This window comes from Cyprinodon tularosa, unplaced genomic scaffold (genome assembly GCF_016077235.1).
Source record: "Cyprinodon tularosa strain WSP-4 unplaced genomic scaffold, ASM1607723v1 ctg554, whole genome shotgun sequence".
Classification (NCBI taxonomy): Eukaryota; Metazoa; Chordata; class Actinopteri; order Cyprinodontiformes; family Cyprinodontidae; genus Cyprinodon; species Cyprinodon tularosa.
This window is the reverse complement of record NW_024039290.1, coordinates 429,611-453,339: the sequence shown is the minus strand read 5'-3', so window position 1 is coordinate 453,339 and position 23,729 is coordinate 429,611. Positions and strand designations below refer to the sequence as shown.

The 23,729-nt window shown below is 39.2% G+C and overlaps 1 protein-coding gene across 2 annotated transcripts; it reads right to left on the bottom strand.

Moving 5' to 3' along the window:
* Positions 1 to 1,963: 1,963 nt before the first annotated feature.
* klc3 (kinesin light chain 3) lies at positions 1,964 to 22,690 on the bottom strand. 2 transcript variants are annotated; one of them, XM_038305266.1, is made up of 14 exons: positions 22,475 to 22,690; positions 17,629 to 17,879; positions 13,722 to 13,787; positions 13,319 to 13,483; positions 11,145 to 11,220; positions 10,267 to 10,412; positions 10,103 to 10,185; positions 9,817 to 9,904; positions 9,556 to 9,657; positions 8,154 to 8,327; positions 7,914 to 8,013; positions 4,806 to 4,977; positions 4,616 to 4,682; positions 1,964 to 2,692 (listed from the first exon to the last, which is right to left on the bottom strand). In XM_038305266.1, exons 2-14 carry the CDS (start codon positions 17,836 to 17,838, stop codon positions 2,609 to 2,611), a joined length of 1,533 nt encoding a protein of 510 aa, XP_038161194.1. In that variant the 5' UTR covers positions 17,839 to 17,879; positions 22,475 to 22,690; the 3' UTR covers positions 1,964 to 2,608. The 2 variants fall into 2 exon arrangements, with proteins under 2 accessions (XP_038161194.1, XP_038161195.1); XM_038305267.1 differs by having other exon boundaries at positions 22,638 to 22,668.
* Between the last annotated feature and the right edge of the window lie 1,039 nt (positions 22,691 to 23,729).

Genomic DNA, 23,729 nt, shown 5'->3' with positions numbered 1-23,729 from the left:
AGTTGTTCTACCCTCAGCCTCTCTGTGAAGCCGGAGGTTTGCATGACATAAAAACTATTTCTCATCAGTTTTTCAACTTAAGATATCCTGAGATTTCTTCGGGAATGTTTTTACATGTAGAGTTTGTAAACATCTCTACAGTGAGCCTAGCATCATAGATGTGCGTATTGATCCATATTCTGATGATATGTCAGCTGTAATAAAGAAAAAAAACAAAAAAAAGATTTTCCAATTTAAAAAAGCTCCATGTTTTAAAGGCAACACCCTTCATCATATGGAAATCACTTCAATAGTTCACTTCTTTAACTTCATTCTTAGAAACTTTTTTATGTATAAAGCCCAAAATCAAAGTTTCTTCAAATATAACTGAGAGTTTGCTTTAAAGTTGATAAAAATCTACTTCATAAATAGTTTTTTTAATATATACATCCTTAGACAAAACGTATTCCATAATTAGGATTTTTCTGGTTTCTGTAAAGAATGAAAAGAAACAGTCATCAGATCATTTTTTTAAAAGTTAAATAGTGTTTAAAATTTTAAATAATTTCTGTTAAAACTGACTTTTACAGATCAGAATAAAAACTACAAAAAGAAATGAAGACATACTTCAGCTCGTTTTAAAGATTTTGTTGCCGCTAACGGTGCCTCTCACACTGGACTAACTCTGCAATGATGTCACCCCGAACTAAACCAAAACCCCTCCTGCTTTAGTTGCATATGATGCAGTAACATTTGTTTTTCCACTGCTGACTTCTGTGACCCTGTCTTGTAATAAGATAATAAGTGTATCTGGGTCATCAGCTGGGTTCAGCTTCCGTCACTCTTCATAAACTTAAAACATAAAAGTATTAACTTAATTAGTAATGCACTGAATTTTTTCTGCAATAAATTGAAGACGATAGTGGGAAGAACAGAGGGGAAAGATTCTTTAAGAATATAAATGTTTGCAATATTAAAAGTCTGTAAATTCTACATTATTTTTTACTTTTCAACACGTATGCTACGTTCACACTGCACGCAACGGATGGTGCAGGTTTACATGCAAACCTGCCGGCAAAATCTGTTTTATTATTCTGGTGCCTGCAGTTTGAACCACAACTTAGAGACACTAACCCCCAGATTCCACATACTTTGTCAGTTGTCCGCTCCGCTCACGTACGCTGTACCGAATAATTGTCTGTCAGGTTAATCAATGAGAACAGTTCCACATCCACCACTTCTCTTCCGCACGTCAAAATACAGAGCAGAGATATATTTAACTCTGCATACAAGGAAGCAGATTTCTTATCTAAATCAAATGATAACATATTCCATAAAAAAATATTCTGTATAATCCAAGTTATCCCTGTGACAAAAATCCACAACAAAAAGAAAACATTTAGGCAGAAACTGCACACATATGGATGCTGATGTGGATTTTTTTAAATAAGTCATATTAAATTCATCGTTCATTTCCACGTTTTGCTCCTATGAATTTAATAATAATATCGCGCATGCTCTCCTCGAGCTGAGAGGAAGTCGGAGCAGAGCAAGACGGGAATAACAGCGGAGCCTGTATGCTTTGCTTTGAACAGGAGACCTGGAGCGCAGCAGGGCGGAGCGAAGGATGTGACACTAACAGTAGAGGAAACCTCCCAGCTGCTATGTATGTGGGGATCTGAGCATCAGCAAAATAATAACAAGGCAGGATCGTCATCTTGATGAACTGACTGCACAGACGATGTTTTGAGGTGGACTTTATCGCCTAAAAATATATTAAAACTACTTTTACCCACTTATAACGGCAAATATAGCAAAGCTGCTCTCTGCCATTGAACACAGAAGCATCAGATGCACCTGGACAGACTTTACTGGACGCACTTTAGGAGCATCATGGATGCTCTGGAGGTGCGTCTGACCTTAATGTGTACAAGCATCAAAAATGAAGCAGCAGATGCTTTTTTTTGTCACTAAAAGTGACACCTATTGTTTAGATGAAGTAATGCAATCAGCATAAGGTAGGTTTAAATAAATGGTTTAAATTGCAGTCTGCTGCATCCAGTGTCTTAAAGCTGGTTGATAATCCTCACAGTTGGGTTTGTGTTGCTTTGTTTCAGCCATTAAACTTGTTGAATGTTGCACCTTTGTTCTTTTTTCTAGGCTGCACCTAAAAAAAAGAAATTCTAGAGCTGTTTTAAACAATTTCTTTTTGTATACACTTGTGTATGCAAAATGACAAAATAAATCTGTCTAAGTCTTTAAGAGGAACGTTTTAAAATCTATCGGTAGCTCCTATGCTCCACATCACACCCTGAGCCTGCAGGCCAGTCCGGTTCTGGTTCAGGCTTAGTCCAGTGTTGCAGCACCCTAAAGTGTGGTTATAAAATCTATTTTCCTGTTCTCATCATCAAACCCACTACAAATATCTGTTAAATGAGTCAAAGCTAAACCGGCAAATGTGCTTCTTTATCGGCTGTTTTAGAACAACCGTCTCAGTTCTTCTTTTGTAGACTCGTCGTGGGGATTCCTCTTGATGATAAATCAGAAGAGTGTTTTTTACCTCTTTCAAGTTTTAAAAAGATCCCTTCAGTTTTTCTTGAATATAAATGAATTGTGCGTCATTTTTGTGTTAGCTGGTCCCACCCAGTGAGCCTCTTCTGGTCAGACTCTGCGTGCTGCAGCTCAAGCCTCGACTGTCGGTCAGCTGAGTTGACTGAGGAGCAAAAAACACAGCTGTTAACATGACAACATGATTTAAATGCAAAGAACTAAAGCTGATGCTTCGTTAGGAAGTCAGCAGTTGTACTGATCTCAGTCTGGTTGTTTAGAGAGAAATGTTCATGCAGTCAAGCTAAGGTAATGTATTTAGTTTCCTTTGTAGGGATTAGATGATTAGATGAATTTTATTTTAGTAAAGTCTTTTTATCTTTTTTTTCATAAAAGCAAAAAAAAAACAAGCCATAGGACTTTGTTTTCCAAGTTTGAAGACATTTCGCTTCACATCCAGGAAACCTTTTCAATTCAAAATGTCAGAATTAGCATTGAGTTCCAAGCGTTAAAAAGCAAATTGAACGGGAAGAACAGGTCCGCTGCTTAGGAATGGGGAGTCGTTGAGGTCTTTGTTAGCCTGAAATACACAATACTGGTCTATGCTTCTGAAAGCGGGAGTAGTTAGGGGCATTGTTGGCCTGGCTGACCAGGCGAGGGGTCCTGGTTCCCTGCATGGCGATGAGGATTATGACAGCAGGAAGGAATCAACTGTAGGTTTTTGAGAGCTGAAATCTGAGCCCACCCCCTCTGTTTGAGGTTTTTTCTCTCTTAACATAAATGGCTTCTTTCACACCCCTTTTAAAACACCTGCCCTCTCTGTCCAAAATGTGAACATTCTAGTCATCAAAAGAATGTCCTTTGTCTATAATTGTTTTTTAACTTTTTTGGAATGACTATGACCTGGATGACTGAGAATTTTTACCAGTCTCTTTATATGCATAATGTGCAGGTATGCTTTATAAATGTTTAAATCATTATAATCAGCCGTACATCTCTATTAAAAAATATATAATTTTATAGTTTGTTTTCTTATGTTTTTGCTCTGAGTAACTGCATGCTTTTATTTGCCTGTCACTCAGACACCTGGACTCCTCCACTGTATAAACAGTAGATCTATTTTGTGCAAAACATGTTTTGACAATGCATAGTTTGCAGCAACAGCACAAAGTCACAGAGTTTCTGAGACAGTTAAAGGTCGCTCTCGTAATTGGGTCCTGTTCTCAGTCATTAGCCATTAGCCTGACTCCTCCAGAAGGAATACTTCCTGATTCTCCAAACTGAGATCACTTTAAGTGCTGCCTACTGCATCTACAAAAGGAAAGACTCAGATTTTTCAATTAAGGGAAGTAAGTAGAACGTGGGTGTTGATAATTAAATTGACTTGATCTTTAACTGGTTATTATGAAGAATTAAAACCTTGAGAAAAGGGTTAGGGTTCTTAAATGCATGTTTGTTTGTGTTAAAATGATGGAAGGAAAGGAAGAAAACAGCAATGGCTGCGCATCAAGGGTTAAAGGACATTTCCAAACAATCCAACCAATAATAATAATGTCCATAAAAATTAGCCTCTCAAAACCAACCGGGTTGCCGGCAACCCGTTTTAAAGCGTTTACAACTAAAAACTCAGAATACATGAAAATTACACCAGTAAAATGTTTACCAATATAGACATGTTAGACATTGTTGGAAAGCTTAGATTCTCCACAATTTAACCACTAAGATCATTTTATGGACACAGCGAGCACCAAAGCACAATTAAAATAGGTGAGAATTTCCTGACACTACAGGCCTCACCAAGTATTTCAAAGCTCATAAAATAACATCTAGAAAAGAGACTCAACCAATATGGGATTATTTGTAAGGAGAAAGGTTCTTCTCTCTCATGATGAAAAACATCTGCTCTAGAATAATAAACATCTTCCAAACGTAATGAAGTGAGAGACTGTTGTAAAGAGAGATGGTGAAAATTCCTGGAGCAGATGTTTACAAGCAACTCAAATCTGGGGTGTAGTTTCATTTTTAATATAATCTGTAACAGAAAAATAAATAAATATAATATTTTTGTCTGAAAAAGTGAAATAATCACCTGGGTTCCATCCAGATTTTCTCTGGTTCCAACATTCAACACGTTTAGGGAGTTCGCTCTCTTCATCCTGCAAAGATAAGAGAAAACTCTTGCTGAAATGGGACATTTATGTGGCTGAAGAATTCAACCACCCTGACAGGAAACCAACAAACTTGTTTTCTCGTAAACAAGTCGTTTCAGGTCAAATTACCCAGCATTCCTCGGGGTCATCTCCTCAACTCCGACTCCTTTAAGTTTGCGCACCAGTTTCTCGCTACTCCGACGTATCGACTCCCTGAGTTTGGTGAAGGAGCTGCTGCGCTTCAGTCCTTCTGATGTGGAGCCACTTTCCTCCACACTGGACCAGCGAGGACGACTGTCACCTGGAGGACAGACAGGGGACACCCACTGACTCATCTCTGTCCTGCAGAACTTCACCACACAGGTGATTAAAGGTGCTGTAGGGGATCTTGGAAAAACGGTTTCAGCAAGCTATGTTTTTGAACATACACAACCATGCCTCTCCCTTCAGACTGCGTCTAGAGCTGCAGGAGCAGCGCTGATGATGCAGAGCGCTATGATCACAGCTCTGAAACAGTTTATTAACGCCTAAATTAACTTAAGCCAAAATCTGCTGGAAAATGCTTGTTTTTATTATCCTGGTGCCTACACTTTGGATTACGTACATGGAAAAGGCCTTCCAGAGGCTGCTGTTGAATGGGATTCCTAGTGACAGCGCACCGCAGGTGTACGGGGGTCTGGGCAGCTCCAACAGAAATAATATTTAAAGGCAGGATGGTAATCTGGATGAACTGAATGCACAGAACATGTTTTCAGGTTCTTTTTGACTTCAAAATAGATTGAAACTATTCACCCACTGATCACAGCAAATATAGCTGCCATTGTAACAGGCAAAGAAAGGATAGGGTAGCTCCGCTTAACGCGCATCAGACCCACTTTTTCCACCACGCAGCCCAGAGCAGCAACCAGGATTTTGGTCGACTACAGTGCAGCACGTAGTCAAAACAGGGAGCCAGCGGGGCGGGGGAGGGAGCGACCGAACCCGACCCGGTGACCGTAGCCTGGAAACCTGCGTCCCCATGCTTCCCCCCACCTGCCTTATCGGTCCCAAGCTCCCCTCCTCCGGCTGAGGACAGGCGGCTCATGGCTCTCGGCTGAAGTCCGGTCCAGTCAGCGGCCCAAGAGTCAACACTTCTCCCCCGGCCAGAAAAAAAAGTGTCCTTCTTTTCAGGAACCCAAATCTGGTCACCCTCGCAAAGATGCTTCAGCGGCGCATCAGAACTAAACTTGTACAAGCATAAAAAATGAAGCAGCCCGGTTGTTTTTGCTGCTCTTGCTTCTTTAGGTCTGAATGTAGCATAGCAGTTGCTAGTTTACCAGCCATGGCGTCCTGCAGGAGCATTGGGGGGTCGATTCGTTCATGTGTCAGGGTACACGCACAGGGCAGAGGGACAAGCAGACGACCATGATTGACATGTCAGGAACCAATCGTGATAGGTTGGGGTTATTCATTGATTTCTCACTGTAGCGGGGACCATTTATTTTAGTTTCACTTCCAGACCTTCTATTTCACTGCTTGCCAAACGGCCGTGGGGAGATCTTGAAGCCACATGGTAACAGATGCGTTACAGATCGTTAAAGATCTCCTTCTGCACCTTTAACATGGATTTGCCTTTTTAATTTTCATAAAATGCATTAAACATTAATTATTCAGAGTGAAATGTTAACTGTAGAGTTCTGAAGCTTTTTTTGGTGGAGGATTTTTATTGCTAAATTTTAAGACATCTGCAACTAGGGCTGGGCGATATGGAAAAAATACTATATCACGATATGGATTATTTTATATCACGATAACGATATATATCACGATATACCACAACTGATGTTGCATTTTATGTTTTCATAGTCCGTCAGATGGACAGGGTTGAAAAAAATCTTTCATCGCCTATTTTTTACCCATCATCTTGTTTCCTAATATGAGAATCCCAACCCCAAACCAAGAACACCAGTTATGCAATTTGCGGCCATGACAGTGAACAGTATAGAATCTTGGCTATTGCGCTGCAGTAATTAATCATTTAATATTCATTTGTTATTGACATTTTATAAAATTCCAAGGCCAGTTTTTTCTCTTGTCTTTCACTTACCTTGTTTTCCACTAGGAGGCGCCTCGCCTATTTAAGAAGAAATGTGTCTGCACTGGTAATAACTACATTAATTAAAATGCCCACATGTTCTACTGGATAGGAGTGTCAGTGTAGTTAAAAATGTGATCCATCATACGACCTGTACCACAATTATGGGTGTTTCAGTTGTTCTCTTTATTTTTCAGCAGTCACAAGAGAAACGTGCTGCACAGTTTAAAAACATGGAACACAACAGTACTATACAACAAACTATAACAAACAGTACACACTAATACACACAGTATGATTTACTCTAAAGGGGAAAAAATGAATGCTACAGCACCTTTGTGTGTAAACACAACACTCACAGGTGCAGTAGCCTTCACTTTTCCCCCGTTCAGAATAAATTATAATATCAGTGAGGTCCAGTAATGGATGCGTATGCTGTAAAAGCACACAGTTCATTGGTGTAAGCATATTAGTAAAACCAATAATAGTAAAACTAGCGAACGTACAAAAGTGCATAGCAATGTCAGGCTCATACCTTGGGCGAGCATCACTCCGGTGTGGTCCTCAGGAAAGTACACGGTCTGTAGACACCGAGCGCGGAGGGTCCAGTCCGTGATAAGGATGGTGAGACTCATATAAGGCTGTGTTGCTCTACTCATCCACATGTCCGTAGTCAACGCATAATGCGTCGCACCACTGCGTACCTCTCTCTCCACTTAAGCCCGACAACTAGCATATAAGCCAGGCAGCTCCGCTTTAACGGTAAAATCTTCTTGGGTGTCCATCATTCATTTTTTTTCAAGCCAGAAAGAAATTTCACGGGCTCTCTCCATCAGTAATGTCGCAAACGTATGGTGTAAAGCCGCGTGACGTAAAGCGGTGTAGTGTCGCAAAACCACGTTCTCTACACATTATCTTTTTATTCTCTTTTTTTTTTTCGTTATATAAACTTAGAGTTTGCATAGCAAAAACGCAAAATGTTGTATTAACAGATTATATTAAAATGTATATTAGCAGTAATAATAATAATAAAGAAGTTTATCACGATAGAAAAAATGAGGAGAAAGGTCACGATAGACATGTTTCTCTCGTCCTCACGATATATATCGCCATATCGCCCAGCTCTATCTGCAACAACATATGCAGTTAAAAAAAAAATTTACCTTCAACAGATCCAAACTCTTTTTCATGAGCTCTGGTCAGAATTTCTTTGTAGAGAGCTTCAGCTTGTCTGTATTTTCCCTGCTTCAGATAACATGAGGCCTGAGAAGGAAAACAAGCAATAAAAGTCCGTCACCTGTTCTTCTGTTCATCCTCCGACTGGATCAGCAGAGTTTAAACATCTGATGTTACAACAGAAAAAAACACCACATCCACATGAAACCGTTTCCTTCTCGTCTCACCAGGTTGTTCTTGGTCTTTGCTACGTTGGCGTCGTCTGGTCCCAGTTTGCTCTGATAGATGTGCAGAGCGCGTTCATAGTACTGCTCCACTTCCTGGTACTTCCCCTGATTCTGACACAGCAGGGCTAAGTTGTTCAGCTGCTTGGCCACGTCAGGGTGGTCTGTACCCAGAACCTGAGCGTTGGTAAACAGAAAAAGGTTATTTCTAAAACCCTTACTTTATCTCCAAGAAGAACATTAAAACATAAGTAACTAAAGGTGTGCTGATGTTTGCCTCCACTTGAGAGAAGTTATATTTCTATAATTATTTGGGGCTTTTAATCATTCAAATAAATGGTTCTTTTTTCAGAAGCATTGATGCACAGGTTGATATGCAGCTGGGATTCAAACCCAGGATTTTATTATTTATTGCTAAATTGCAGAGTAACAAACTGCTCTACCACAGATCCCATAGAAACAACACTCCAATAAATTATTTAAAAGCCCAAACTAGATAACATTTTTATATATTATGGAAGCGAATTGTTACCATATTTCAAATAAAAAAGCCTTTCCAGAAATGCTTTTTCATTTTATGAATGTGGTTGCATTGTTTGACTCATAAATGAAATTAGTAATCAATAATCCTGTTTGCATTTTCATTTTCTTCTTCAACGCTGCTCATCCTTTTACTTAATTAAAATGAAAAAGACATTTGAGATTTGCTTTTCAAAATGTACCCCAGCTAATACATACCAAAATTAAATTTGAAATGTAAAATTTGAAAATGAAAAAGCATTTCGAGAAATGCTTTTTCATTTTAAGAATGTGGCTGCATTACTTGACTCATAAATTAAATTAGTAATCAATCATCCTATTTGCACTTGCATTTATATAGTAAAATATTTATATATATATAGTCAAACAATGCAGTCACATTCTCAAAATGAAAAAGCATTTCTGGAAATGCCTTTTGAAATATGGTAACAATTCCCTTCCATAATATATCAGTATAGAACAGGGGTCTGCAACCTGCAGCTTTGGAGCAACACATGCTGTGGCTCTTGATCACTTCTGCTAAAAATTATATTGGAGAGCAGAGTGCTCTTTAAACATCTACCAAGAATTTCTACAACACAAAAATGCTATTGTTGAAAGAATCAGTCTTAATGTTTATTTTATTTGTCGTTACAATATTCAGATTGTCATCTTTCTCCACTAATGTAAAATGTTTGTTTTTTTTGCTTCTCAATACCTTAAAGGGATAAAAATGTGTTTCGTTTAACCATAAATAAAATCCTATTTTATTAACTTTGATCTTTTCTCAAAGGTCATGTACGTCTAGTAGTAGTAATTAGTAGTAAGGGCAAATACAGACGAGCCGTTTAAAGAATGTGATACATAAGAAGTCTGATGGTCGTACCTTCTCTCTGATCTCCAGAGCTCTTTTACAAAGTGGCTCAGCCTCTTTGTATTTTCCTCTTTTACCATAAAGCACAGCCAGGTTGTTAAGTGTCGCTGCCACCTGAATAAACGACAAAAACAACAAGAATAAACACCTTTTATATTGCTGTGCTCCAGCCCAAAATAACTTGATGGTAAGAATAAAATATTAAACACAGATTTATTCTATTACACTGCAGAACAGTTCAGTCTGTTCTCCTGATAAAGGCTCATCTCTTACAGCCGGATGGTCCATCCCGAGTGTTTTCTCCCTGATCGCCAACGCATCGTTCAACAGGTTAGCCGCCTCCTTGTACTTGTTTTGATCTCTGCATTTAAAACAAATATATGTCAACAAAATGATAATTTAACTAAACTGAACATTGATATCTTACTTTTAAGTATTCTTCCCTACATCCATTTTTTATTTTATTTTTTTAAGAAAGTGGACATAGTAACCGGACTACTAAATTATTTATTTTTGCTTTAAAAAGGCTGAGAGGTAAGCTTAGCCTCTGTTGCCTCACCTATACACCAGAGCCAGTATGTTGAGCATAGTCGCTACGTCTGGGTGGGTGTGGCCTGAGGACTTCTCCAGGTCTTCCAAAGCCTGTTAGGAAATTATCATCAGATCTGCTGCTGTTTTGGTCAGAAACAGGCTTTGACAAAGGATCAGGCACCCATATCCCACCTGTTTGCAGAGTGGCACGGCGACCTCATACCGACCCTGAGATGCGTACTGGATGACCAGGTTGTGGAGCGTCCGAAGGCGGGCGGGGATCTCGTAGCCACCCTGCTGTGCTGCAGCCGCCGCGCTGCTGTGGTGAGGCTGGGAGACTGGAATTAAAAAAAGTCAAGGTGGTAGAAGTCAGTTTATGTAGTTACATCAAATCTAGTCTCTGATAAATTCTTAGTTTCTTAATTTAAACAGAAAAAAGAATTTAATTTGTCTCCCTGGTCGTTGCCATAAATATGTAAATATTGAGAAAAAGATTCATGTTAAAAAAGGCCTGAAACTGGATCCTGGAGGGAATCTGGAGAAAGAAAAAAGATGAGCTTTCCAGATAATCAAGAGGTTCTGCTATAAGAGGACGTCTGATATCGTCTTGCCTAATTATTTAATAGTTTAACTTCTCCATTGTTTATGCTAAAAGTTTATTATATGCACATTATAAAATCAATGAGCTAACAGTAATCTACAAGTTTAGCATTTTACTCTACAGAAATCTGGACAGAATATAAAGATTTTTCTTCCACATTTCGTGAGGAAAATAAAAAAATTCTCCAAACTTCAAATGAAAAGTTCAAACATTGTCAGCTGCAAATAGTCAGCAGACACTATTAATCAATTTCAAAGCAAATCTAATTCTGAATAACAAACATTAAAGAAATCTTTTAATCAACATCCTTTAATGGAGTTTGATTTATTTCTTCAAGGTTTTTAAAATTTTCAAACAACAAAGACAGAAAGAACTGTTTTTTACTGACATGGATTCCTTCTGTATCTTTGAGAAAAGGATCTGCATTGTACATTATTTAACCGCCCAACCAATTTTAATAATGTCTTACTCTGGGACTGTTCCTCATCCTCTGCAGGAAATAAATCATCCAGAGACTCCTTGTTGGAGGAAGTTTCTTTTTCATCCTGAAAGAAGAAAACAGATGCATTTATAACCACTGTAAAGACTATGGACGTTTCAGGGCTTTTGCACGGTGCTTTACTTTAATACACAACCTTTCCTCGGTGTTTCTAATGCCACAACTCTTGGACTTTAAAACACTATTAACAATATAAAGTCTTGATTCAATCAAATCAATCCTGTTTTTCCCTTATAGAGGCACCAGAGCAGCATGACAGGAGTGACACGTTTACCTGAGGGGAAACTTATGCTGATCTGTCTGCCTAGCTAATAAGACGTTTGTGACGAAGCAGAAATAACAGCTCTCCCAGTTAATGACACGTCAGTGAAGAATATCTAACACTCAATTTACCCAAAATGTGATTACATCAGCTTTTCCAAATGCTGGTAACATTCTACAAAGTTTCACTCATTACTATTGCACTTGTGCTTTTACAGGTGCTGGTCATAAAATTAGAATATCATGAAAAAGTAGATTGATTTCAGTAATTCCATTTAAAAAGTGAAACTTGTATATTATATTCATACATTACATACAAACTCATATATTTCAGATGTTTATTTTGTTTAATTTTGATGATTACAAATGACAACAAATGAAAATCTCAAATTCATCATATCAGAAAATTAGAATATTACTGAAGACCAATAAAAACAAAGGATTTATAGAAATGTTGGCCAACTGAAAAGTATGAACATGAAAAGTATGAGCATGTACAGCACTCAGTATTTAGTTGGGCCTCCTTTGGCCTGTATTACTGCAGCAATGCGGCGTGGCATGGAGTCGATCAGTCTGTGGCACTGCTCAGGTGTTATGATAGCCCAGGTTGCTCTAATAGTGGCTTTTAGCTCTTCTGAATTGTTGGGTCTGGTGTATTGCATCTTCTTCTTCACAATACCCCATAGATTTTCTATGGGGTTAAGGTCAGGAGAGTTTGCTGGCCAATTAAGAACAGGGATACCATGGTCCTTCAACCAGGTACTGGTAGCTTTGGCACTGTGTGCAGGTGCCAAGTCCTGTTGGAAAATGAAATCTGCATCTCCAAAAAGTTGGTCAGCTGCAGGAAGCATGAAGTGCTCTAAAACTTCCTGGTATGTGGCTGCGTTGACCCTGGACCTCAGAAAACACAATGGACCAACACCAGCAGATGACATGGCACCCCAAACCATCACTGACTGTGGAAACTTTACACTGGACTTCAAGCAACGTGGATGAAGTGCCTCTCTTCTTTTCCTCCAGACTCTGGGACCTTGATTTCCAAAGGAAATGCAAAATTTACTTTCATCAGAGAACATGACTTTGGACCACTCACCAGCAGTCCAGTCCTGTTTCTCTTTAGCCCAGGCAAGACGCTTCTGACGCTGTCTGTGGTTCAAGAGTGGCTTGACACAAGGAATGCGACAGCAGAAACCCATGTCTTTCATACGTCTGTGTGTGGTGGTTCTTGAAGCACTCACTCCAGCTGCAGTCCACTCTTTGTGAATCTCCCCCACATTTTTGAATGGGTTTTGTTTCACAATCCTCTCCAGGGTGCGGTTATCTCTCTTGCTTGTACACTTTTTTCGACCACATCTTTTCCTTCCCTTCGCCTCTCTATTAATGTGCTTGGACACTGAGCTCTGTGAACAGCCAGCCTCTTTAGCGATGACCTTTTGTGTCTTGCCCTCCTTGTGCAAGGTGTCGATGGTCGTCTTTTGGACAACTGTCAAGTCAGCAGTCTTCCCCATGATTGTGAAGCCTATAGAACTAGACTGAAAGACCATTTAAAGGCTTTTGCAGGTGGTTTGAGTTAATTAGCTGATTAGAGTGTGGCACCAGGGGCCATCAATTTTGAACCTTTTCACAATATTCTAATTTTCTGATATGATGAATTTGAGATTTTCATTTGTTGTCATTTGTAATCATCAAAATTAAACAAAATAAACATCTGAAATATATGAGTTTGTATGTAATGTATGAATATAATATACAAGTTTCACTTTTTAAATGGAATTACTGAAATCAATCTACTTTTTCATGATATTCTAATTTAATGACCAGCACCTGTAGATCTATTGTTTCCAGAACATTCACACAGTGATCTGCAGGCAGATTCTCCTCACCAGAGGAGGCTCGTCCTGGTCGTATCTGCGTATGGAGGACATGAATTGCAGGTGTTTGTTCTGCTCCTCCAGGGTCACCACATCCTGCTCCTTGTCCTGCAGCCGCTGCTGAGCGCTGGCCAGCTCGTCCCTCAGCCACTGGTTCTCCTGAACAAGACGACGTACCTGACCAAATGAAAAGGAGGAGGTGTAAAGGGACAAAAAAAAAAAAGAAATGTAGGAATCTGACAGTAAGAGTGCAGGACAGGTTAGAATAAATTTAAGTTCAAGAGATTTAATAGATTGAGATGGTATTAATAGATCTCAGGTTTTAGACAGAATCCAATCAAATGCTGCAGATTTCTGCACCAACAGACAGGCAGGAGGTTATAGTCAGGAATGGGATGTTCCTAATGAATCCTACTTGAGCTCGTAGCTTTTGCTTCTCTGCCTCCAGCGAACCGAGATGAGCCGACAGCGCCATCATCACCTGCAAAAAATATTAATAATGATGATAAAAAATGTATACAAAAAAATAAAGGACATCCTTAAACCGTGATGGGCAACTCGGCAGGTATTTGTGGAATAAAAAAAAAAATTCAAGGCTTCACTGAGGATGAAAAAAAGGCTTGATTTCAGACTCTAAAGGGCATCTTTAAAAAAGAGAATTGGAGAGAAAGGGAGGTTAGGGTAAAATTCCCAAAATGCTTTTAGGCCAGTAAAAATGCTCCTTTTATGGCCACGGAAAAGTACCCCATGGCAAAGAATTATTTTATTTTTTATTGCATCCTACATTTTCCATAGACAACAGTTGAACCACACCAGTTTAGAAAGGATGCATCAAAGATATTTTTCATACATCCTCCAACACCTTTTTTAAGTAGTGTGCAGAATTATTAGGCATTTGAGTATTTCCACCACACCATCCTTTTCATACATGCTGTCCTGCTCCAAGCTGTATAGGCTTGAAAGCCAACTACCAATTAAGTACCTTAAATCCTCTAATATAGGCCGGGGCCTTTATTTCACTCAGGTACATCTTGGTTCACGCCATTAATTGAAGGAAGGCAGAATTAGAGGCAGGCCTCTGTTTTTATTTGCTCAAAACAGACTACCAGTGGAAAGAAAAAAAAGAGATTTTGTGTCTCTTTGAACCTATAAAATACCATTACGGTATACAGAACATTATTCAGATATCTTCCAGCAGCTGCAATTTTTCTGCTCGGCAATATGAAAAAAAAAAAAAAGACACAGAATGGAATCTTGGCCAAACTGACTTGCGAAACAAAGTTTTAAAAAAAATTAATGGAAACTGTTCTGACATCACAGCGAAATTTTATTTGATTTGAGGCAGGCTAAGTGGAAGTAGGCTACCAGTATCATATATTTCAAGGTAAATTCAGAACAAGAAAGGCCAGTGAAATTCTGTCATTTTAACACTGCCTGGTTACCACCAGACCTACCAGTATTCACATCTGTCTTTCAGATCAGAACGATTGTGTGGCTGGTTATCCTCCTGCAGTGTTGCAGTGAGCTTGACGCAGACATTTTTGATTTATGCTCAATATTGAAGCGCGGTCTGCGCTATACGCTGTGGGTCTAGATACAGCCAAGGCGATGAGGAAGTGGGGGCGAGTAGTCCGACAACGGAGGGACATGACGGCGTAAAATAGCGGAGATCCAGGTGGAAAAAGGGTTGCAGCGTTGTCGCGCACCTCACTCTTTTAGCTGGTCAAACTTCGCAAGTTGTTTTCTATAATTTCGGTCATAAAAACAAAACAAGCCAGCCTCCTATCTGTGGCACTGTCTGCGCTAAGGATGGGACTTCCCATGCTAATCATCGCACAATCAAGCGGTTCATGGCAAATAGCTAACAAGGGCGCAATAAGTGTGTTGAAAAAAAAGACGCAAAATAACTCCCCATGAATTGAGAAGGATCAAGCGTAAAGATGCCAGGAAGCCATTAGCCACCAGTTGTGCCATATTTCAGAGCTGCAACATGTCTGGAGTGCCGAGAAGCACAAGGTGCTCAATGCTCAGGGACCTGGCCAAGGTAAAGAAAGCCGGAAAAAGGCCATCTCTGAAAAAGTCACACTAGACAAAATATCAAGTTTGGGCCAAGAAATATCTGAAGACTGATTTCTCCAAGGTGTTTTGGTCTGATGAAATGAGAGTGATTCTTGATGGGCCAGATGGATGGATGGGCACCATGCTGGATCAGTAAAGGGCAGCAAGTTCCTTATGGACTCAGACGCCAGCAAGGTGGAGGTGGGGTACTGGTATGGGCTGGTATCATCAAAGATGAGCTTGTGGGACATTTTCGGGTTGAAGATGGAGTCAAGATCAACTCCCAGACCTACTGCCAGTTTCTGGAAGACATCTTCAAACAGTGGTATAAAAAGCCGCCATCATTCAAGAAAAACATTATATATTTATGCAGGACAATGATCCGTCACACGCATCAAAATACACCACAGCTTGGCTGGCCAGAAAACGTCTAAAAGGAGAAAAAATAATGACATGGCCCCCTTGTTCACCTGATCTGAACCCCATGGAGAACCTGTGGTCCTTCATGAAATGTGAAATCTACAGGGAGGGAAAAGAGTCCACCTCTTTGAACAGTGTCTGGGAGGCTGTGGTGGCTGATGCATGCAATGTGGATCACAAACAGATCAAGACACTGACAGAATATATGGATGGAAGGCTTTTGAGCGTCATGGTGAAGAAAGGTGGCTATATTGGTCACTGATTTGTTCTTCTTTTATTGTCACAAATGTTTATTTCTGAATTTTGAGCTGTTGGTTACTGGTGAAAATAAACAAGTGAGATGGGTATATATTAGTTTTTTATTATGTTGCCTAATAATTCTGTACAGTAATATGTACCTGCACACACAGACATCCACATAAAATGGCCAAATCTAAAAAAAAAACAAAAAAAACACACATCAACTTCCAAAAATATGAAACTTTGATATTAAAGGAATAGTACACCCAAAACATGATTAGCCTTCATTTTCTACTCACCCCCATGCTGAACAACACTCTGGAGTACTTTTTTTATATCTCAAATGCATCTGTAGATCTGGGAGGCTTCTTGCTGTCTGCTGACATTCAAATAATGGAGGTCTATGGCGACCGAGACAGAAAGGTACATAAAAGTCCACAAAAAACGTGTCAATATTCCTCCATACTGCTCGTCCAATGTATTCCAAGTGTCCTGAGTGGGTAGCGTCCAGAATTTACTCGAAACGAAGTCATTTAGAATGTTTTTAGAGCATAAACAGTAGTGTATAGGATTTCCTGAAAGCGCGCACATGCGCGTTCACGACGCTACGGAAGCCGGCAGACCAAACCAGCGCATTCAGCTCGGCAATGAACTCATGCTCTTCCTCAACACTGAAGTCGTCAGACATTTTTCTTTTGTTGTTTCTTTCTTTGCACAGGTAAACGGCAAATTTCTTCTTCTACGCTTACATTATCGGCAGAGCAGACGCTGAATGCGCACTTTCATCTGGCTTGGTCTGCCGCGGTTTCTGTAGCGTCGTGAGCGCGCATGTGCGCGCTTTCAGGAAATCCTATACACTACTGTTTATGCTCTAAAAACATTCTAAATGACTTCGTTTCGAGTAAATTCTGGATGCTACCCACTCAGGACACTTGGAATACATTGGACGAGCAGTATGGAGGAATATTGACACGTTTTTTGTGGACTTTTATGGACCTTTCTGCCTCGGGCGCCATAGACCTCCATTATTTGAATGTCAGCAGACAGCAAGAAGCCTCCCAGATCTCCAGATGCATTTGAGATATCAAAAAAGTACTCCAGAGTGTTGTTCAGCATGGGGGTGAGTAGAAAATGAAGGCTAATCAAGTTTAGGGTGTACTATTCCTTTGAGGAGTCTTTTGGGTTGAATGAGAACACAATTGTGGGCCAATAATAAAAATAATCCTCAAAAATACAACTTGCCTAATAATTCTGCACACAGTGTAATTCATTTTTGAAAAGAAAAAAAAAACAAGTTCCCAAATTCTGTAAAAGATTCATCTCATTTTAAAAGAATGTTTTCTAATGGGCTCTAATCACAACTCCACCTCTTCCTGAACTAAAGGCCGCTTTTTTTCTCCTGTTGTTATTATTGGATGAACTGATTAATCCAGATGTGTCTGGGAATGTTTACTGAGGTCACGCGCACCTGGATTAATCAGTTCATCCAATAGAAAAAGAGAGGAAACAAAAGAGCTGCCTAAGTTCAGGAAGTAGTGGAGTTCTACATATAGCCCATATGAGAACTAAAGAAAGCAGCAGAATGTGTTGCAGGTTTGACGTACTTGCGCCTCGCTCAGACCCAACTCAATCCTCTCCAGCGACTTTCGGATGATGCTGGTCTTCTCCTGCTCAACGCAGCCGCTCTCAGACTCCTGCTTGCTCTCCATCGCACCCTGCAGGTTCTCTAGCAGGCTGCGGTTCTCTCCTCTCAGAGCTTCCAGTCCTGCTATCACCTGCTGGGTGCTGCTAAGGATGTCCTCTGCCGACAGCATGATTTCTGTGTTTTTCTGTTGCTGCTGTACCTGCGATGGACCTTAGAACAGCAGGAAGAAGAACAAGGAAGGGATTATAACAGAGCAGAGAGGGCAACCAAGCAGAGGAGGAGGGTGTTCTCTGTTCCACTGTGCGTTTGTGCACTGAAAATTAACAAAAGGGAAGATATACTGAGCTACGGTTCACGGTTAAACGCAACTTCTGCTTTATGCAGCACGGAAATAAAAAGCCTTATCCTTCACCTGAATTAATAAAAAAATCCTTTCTTGTAATAACCTTTTATGCCAGTTTAGCTTTTTAATAGCAGTAAATGAGAAAGAAAACAACAAAATTACAAAAAAATCGGATTGTATTTTTAGTTATTTGTCCTAAAAGATATGGAAAGCATTGCTAAATACAAAGCACAAAGGTGAAGCAGGAAGAGATTCAAGCCCAACTGCCACAGACCGCCCCTCTGGGTCCTGAGCAAAGACCCTTAACCCCATACTGCTTCCCCGGCGCCGCACAATGGCAGCCCACTGCTCCCCAAGGGGATGGGTTAAATGCAGAGAGTTTATTTCATTGCTCTGTACTTGTGACAGTGTAATAACAATAAAAAGCTGGAAAAAAAAAGAAACAAAAACTTACAAATTTTAGTTTTAAAGACATTTATATATATTTTATCCCTCAATTGAACAGCAACATTTTAAGTCATTTGGACTTAAAGAGCCTCCTCATAGCTGTCAGTAGCTTACTGACCAACAGAAAGCAAGGAGACTATTAAATGGATGTCTGGAAAATATTCTGAATAGACTGTTTCTGTCTTTTTAACTGGTTTATAACGCCTGACTTTATAACTACCAGCATAAGCTATTGCTCGGTAGGTTTGCTAAACCAGTGATGGTCGAAGCCTGAGGCAGTTTAACAACTGTTTCTGTTGTTAAAAGTGTCAACAGAGCAGACAAACTGCAATCGTTAAGTTAAACAGCAGTGCTTGGCATTTAAAACCGTGCTGCTCTAAATAAACCAAAGAAGTTGTTAACATCCATGCTGTCAATTGCAATTTTTCTAATTTCACCTGAAAACAGTCAATTGCTGTTTTTCTTTACATCTACACATATGCATATTATCAAATTGTCTTCAAACCGCTGCACATGTTTTTTTTTTATCCTAGCATGCCGTCTTAACTTAACTGAGCAGTATGTTTCCTTCTGGTGCAAACGTTTGCTCTATCCACTGCACAAACAACACAATAAAGGAATTTTCTATTCTAAGGCCTAACTATTCTGCTAGAATTAAAAACAATATATACCCATCATTGTACTAATTTCTAAATAATTCTTAAATAGGTTTGTGACAGTCAGCTGTAATCCATCTGGGACCAGTATCTGAGACATAATAAGAGGGAGTGATGCAGTTTTTTCACAATAAACTGTCAGCCAGCAAATGCAGCTCTATCCATTGATAAGCTAACTGACCATGAACTCGCCTGTATGGCAAAGTGCACAAAAGTTTAATGTGAGGCATCCCTCTGAGAGCTGAAGTTTGTCCAAGCCCAGGTCATCAGGACTGACCGCAAACATAGCAGCTAAATAATAGCAGAATGGATGGATAAAAAGATTCAAGGTGCAGCAACGGTCCAGTCAATGCTCAGGCCGATTAAATTTTGCGAGAACTGATGGACAGAGAAGTTACTGAGATGTATTGCTAAATTATTTTCATGAAAACGTGATTGCTTAATTATAAAACCAGTAGATTTAAATATGACCAAATGGCAAATAGCAAGGAATACATTTCCAAAGAGGCAATACAAACCCTATATATATATATATATATATATATATATATATATATATATATATATATATATATATATATATATATATATATATATATATATATATATATATATATATATATATATATAAGAAATCCAATAAGTCAAATGAGCTTCAGAAACGTCCTTAATCTACAGAAGAGGATTAGGGCCACTGAAAAAAAAATAAAAATACAGATAACTGATTTTTAAATTTTATTTCAGTATAATATGAGAAAAAAGTCAGAATTCTGACTTTTTTCTCAGAATTCTGACAGAAATCTGACAGCTAATAAGCATGTTAGCATCAAGCTATACCCATGTCAGTTTTAGAGAATAAACTAGCTCTCTTGTTTTAATCACCTTCTGCTCTTCCATTAATAAAATAGCATCACCAGGGACCCTTCAGGCACATCAAACATTACTGGCCCTCCCAAAACACTCACATCTTTGTCAGTGAAGCTGAGTGCCCCCACATATCTTCCTTCATGCTGCACATCGACATTAAAGGCACACTATGCAACATTTTTCAGTTAATTAATGTGTTCCATAACGTTTTGGATGATTAAATGAGTCATTTCAGGTTGAACAAAGGTATTCTCGGCCGCCCTGGTGGTCTGTGGGGGAAATACTGCACTTGCAACTGCAGGAGCACCGACCCGCACCCACAGGCTCAGAAGTCTCGTGAGAGTCAGTCTTGCTTTACGGCGAGAACTGCTACACGCCCCCAGTTAAAAGCATTCTCGTTGCTAGCACAGTGGCGATCTTTGTGCAGTTATGCTACGTTCACGCAGCAAAAGCAGCAAAATCGCGTCTGCTGCTTCATTTTTGCTGCTTGTACCAGTTAGTTCTGACGCGTGGCTGAAGCAGCTTTGCTGCTCTGGCTGTGTCTGAGGCGCGTTGGGCGAAGCTTCACTATCCTTTCTCTGCCTTGCAGCTATATTTGCTGTGATCAGTGGGAATAAAGTAGTTTTAATATGTGTTTAAGTGAGAAAATACACCTGAAAACGTAATCAGTGCCGTCAGTTCATTCAGATTATTATCCTGCCTTCAATATTTTTTCTGTCGGAGCCGCTCAGACCCCCACATACCAGCGGGGCGCCAACAGTATGGATCCCTTCATCAGCAGCGGTTCACCGCAGCTGGTAGGTGTTTTTCATCTAAATAATCCAAACTGCTTATTCTGCCGGCAGATTTCTGCATTTTAAGTTAATTTAGGCGTCAATAAACTGTTTAAGAGGAGAGATCATCAGCGCTGTGTCTCTCTCCCTGCGTTAAACGCACCCGACGCGGTGCTTCAGCTGCTCAGACGTGCTGCGCCTGCTACTCAAAACGCACCGATGGACCTTTTGCTGCGCCTTGACGCGCGTCAACCATTGACTTTGCATGTAAACTCGCTGCTTCTGTCGCGCCAGCTACGTCCAGTGTGAACGCAGCATTAGTCATTCGCTGCTAAGCTCAAAACAACCGCGCCTGGCTTGACGGAGAAACCAGGAGAACAGCTGTGCATATTTACGACAGTGCACTTTTACTTTCGCCCTCTGGGGGGAGCCTCGCTGGAAAATCAACACCGGTTGCATAGTGTACCTTTAAGAGAGAGATTGAAGTCAGAATTCTGAGAAAAAAGTGAGAAATTCTAAGAAAAAAGTCGGAATTCTGAAGAAAAAAAAAGTCAGAATTCTGAGATTAAAGTCAGAACTCAAGAGTCAGAATTCTGAGATTAAAGTCAGAACTCAAAAATCAGAATTCTGAGATTAAAGCCAGAATTCAAAAGCGGGAATTCTGAGATTAAAGTCAGAATTCAAAAGCAGGAATTCTGAGATTAAAGTCAGAATTCAAAAACGGGAAATCTGAGATTAAACTCAGAATTCAAAAGCGGGAAATCTGAGATTAAAGTCAGAATTCTGAGAAAAAAGTCAGAATTCTACAATTAAAGTCAGAATTTTAAGATTAAAGCCAGAATTCTGACTCCCCCCCCCCATATTAAAGTGAAATAATATTTAAAAATCAGTAAACTTTTTTTTCCATTGGCCCGTAATCCTCCTCCGTACTAATCCCCAACTCAAAATATTTCATTTGGAAAATCAAGTACATTAACATCATTTTTCAAACTGGGGAATTTTGTTCAATATGAACATTTGTAATTTATAATTAAATATTAAAACTACATGTTTGTATGTCAGTAATCAAGTATGAGTATGGCTCATAATCTAGCTCCTTATTTCATTCAGTGCACCTGAATCAGCGTGAATCAGTAATGGTGCCAGGCTGAGGAGCTCCTTCCAGAGTTTGAATCAGCTGTGGAGCAGCAGAGACACCTGGACAGCCCAGAGGACTGTCAATGTAGACTCAAAAAAAAAAAGATGGGGGAATATTAATCATATTATCTCTACAACAGACTATTATGCAGCAACAGAAGTGTAGCTGTAAAAGTTTACGGAAAAAACAAAAGCGGTGAGTTCAAATAAATAAGGGATGCTCACCAGTGACAGGCCCGGGCTCTGACACTAAAAGCCCGCAGGGATGGGAGGATCCAAAGCCTCTGTTTGTTTACAATGGGCGGCGCAACAGGCCTTAGCTGACATTAATGACAGATAAAGTCAATTTATCAGCATTTATGCTGACATGCTAACATAATAAAAACTGCGTCACGATACCAAACAAGCGCTCTTTTAATTAATTAAATGTCTCGGATTTCAGCAAAGATGGAAACCTCCATTTGATGGCAAAGAACGATTTCAACCTGATAAGATTGCTTTGTTTTCTTAACACAAACGTTAATATGAAAACATATATGCTTGTAGTTAAATGCTGAACAATAAAAGTTATTTATAGCATACCTGCTAATCAAATCTCTTCCTAAACGGTCTCCGTCCTTTTGGCCAAGCTTTCAGTGATAAAGTGTTTGTTTTCGCTGTCAGAAACAGCTCAACAGGTTCGCTTTCAGTTTCATTAATTAATTTAGTGTGTACAGGTGAAAAGTGGAGGTTGTAAATCATTCACCTGTCGCTACTTCGGCTGTCAGCTCCTCCCGTGAGCACATAGCAACCAAGATAGCAACAGTAGCAGCGACACTTCCGTTTCAGAATTTCAAAATAAAGGTCAGAGACTCGTAGAACATACGTACCAACTCATCATTCAAAAAATAAAAGTAAATACGAAAGTCTTTAAGCAGAACAAAGCTGTCATCCTTGGATAAAAGCAAAATGCTTAAGTAAATACCAGAGAACAATGAGGATATAAAATCAGAGCTAAACTAAAATTGGCACATAGACAAAGCAAATTCTGATTTTTTATTTTTTATTTTATTTGGCTGAAAGTAACCAAAGTATATTTAGAGAAGTCTATATTAGGGTTTACTTTTAAAACTAAAAGTAACTGTACCACCTTTCAAGCATTTTGGTGATTGACAATGATTGACATAATGATTCAATGTTTATATTTTTATTATTAGAATTATTATGCGCTATAACCCAGGTGTAATAACACTGCAATAATTATTTTATACACTGTGCAATAATCCTGCATTATAAGAGCCTTCACCTATTTCAATTACCTCTTATTTCATTTAACAAACCAGTAACAGCACTGTACATAAGATACATTTTATCCTTTCCATATATAAGTCACCTTAGATATCCTTATATATCTGGATAGACTCTATGTACTTCATACACCTTTTCCTCCTTTGTGCACCTTCTGTTGTTTATAAGAGCTGATGTCACAAGTGAATTTCTCCATCGTGAGATCAATAAGGTTCTATCTAATCTAATCTAATTATAGGAACTGGAATAAATAGCATGTGAAACATTAACAAAAATTTCTGGTTAAATTAACATTAACATGTGAAACACTTTTAAATTTCTGGTTAAATGAACCTTAAGATGGCGAAAACTTCAAAACAAGGGTGTTTGATGTCAATAAGGATCTTTTTGGGACAATTTAAACTTGTGCACCCAATTCTTCAATTAAAATGACGTGACATTACAGAAATAGAACAGCTAATATTGTTTAACAATGGCCCAAAGTCCATAGTATTAGTTGATGTAGATGTTGGATACAAACTCTATCCTGAAATAAACAAAGTAACAAGTA

What these genes read in the sequence shown, in the direction of transcription:
- klc3 (XM_038305266.1), bottom strand. Translation starts at nt 17,838, where the DNA reads ATGCTGTCGGCAGAGGACATCCTTAGCAGCACCCAGCAGGTGATAGCA. An exon ending in TGGGTCTGAGCGAGGCGCAA is followed by an intron (nt 13,788 to 17,628) that starts GTACGTCAAACC and finishes TATTTTTTGCAG; the next exon opens with GTGATGATGGCGCTGTCGGC. An exon ending in AAAATCTGGATGGAACCCAG is followed by an intron (nt 2,693 to 4,615) that starts GTGATTATTTCA and finishes TTTGCTCCTCAG; the next exon opens with TCAACTCAGCTGACCGACAG.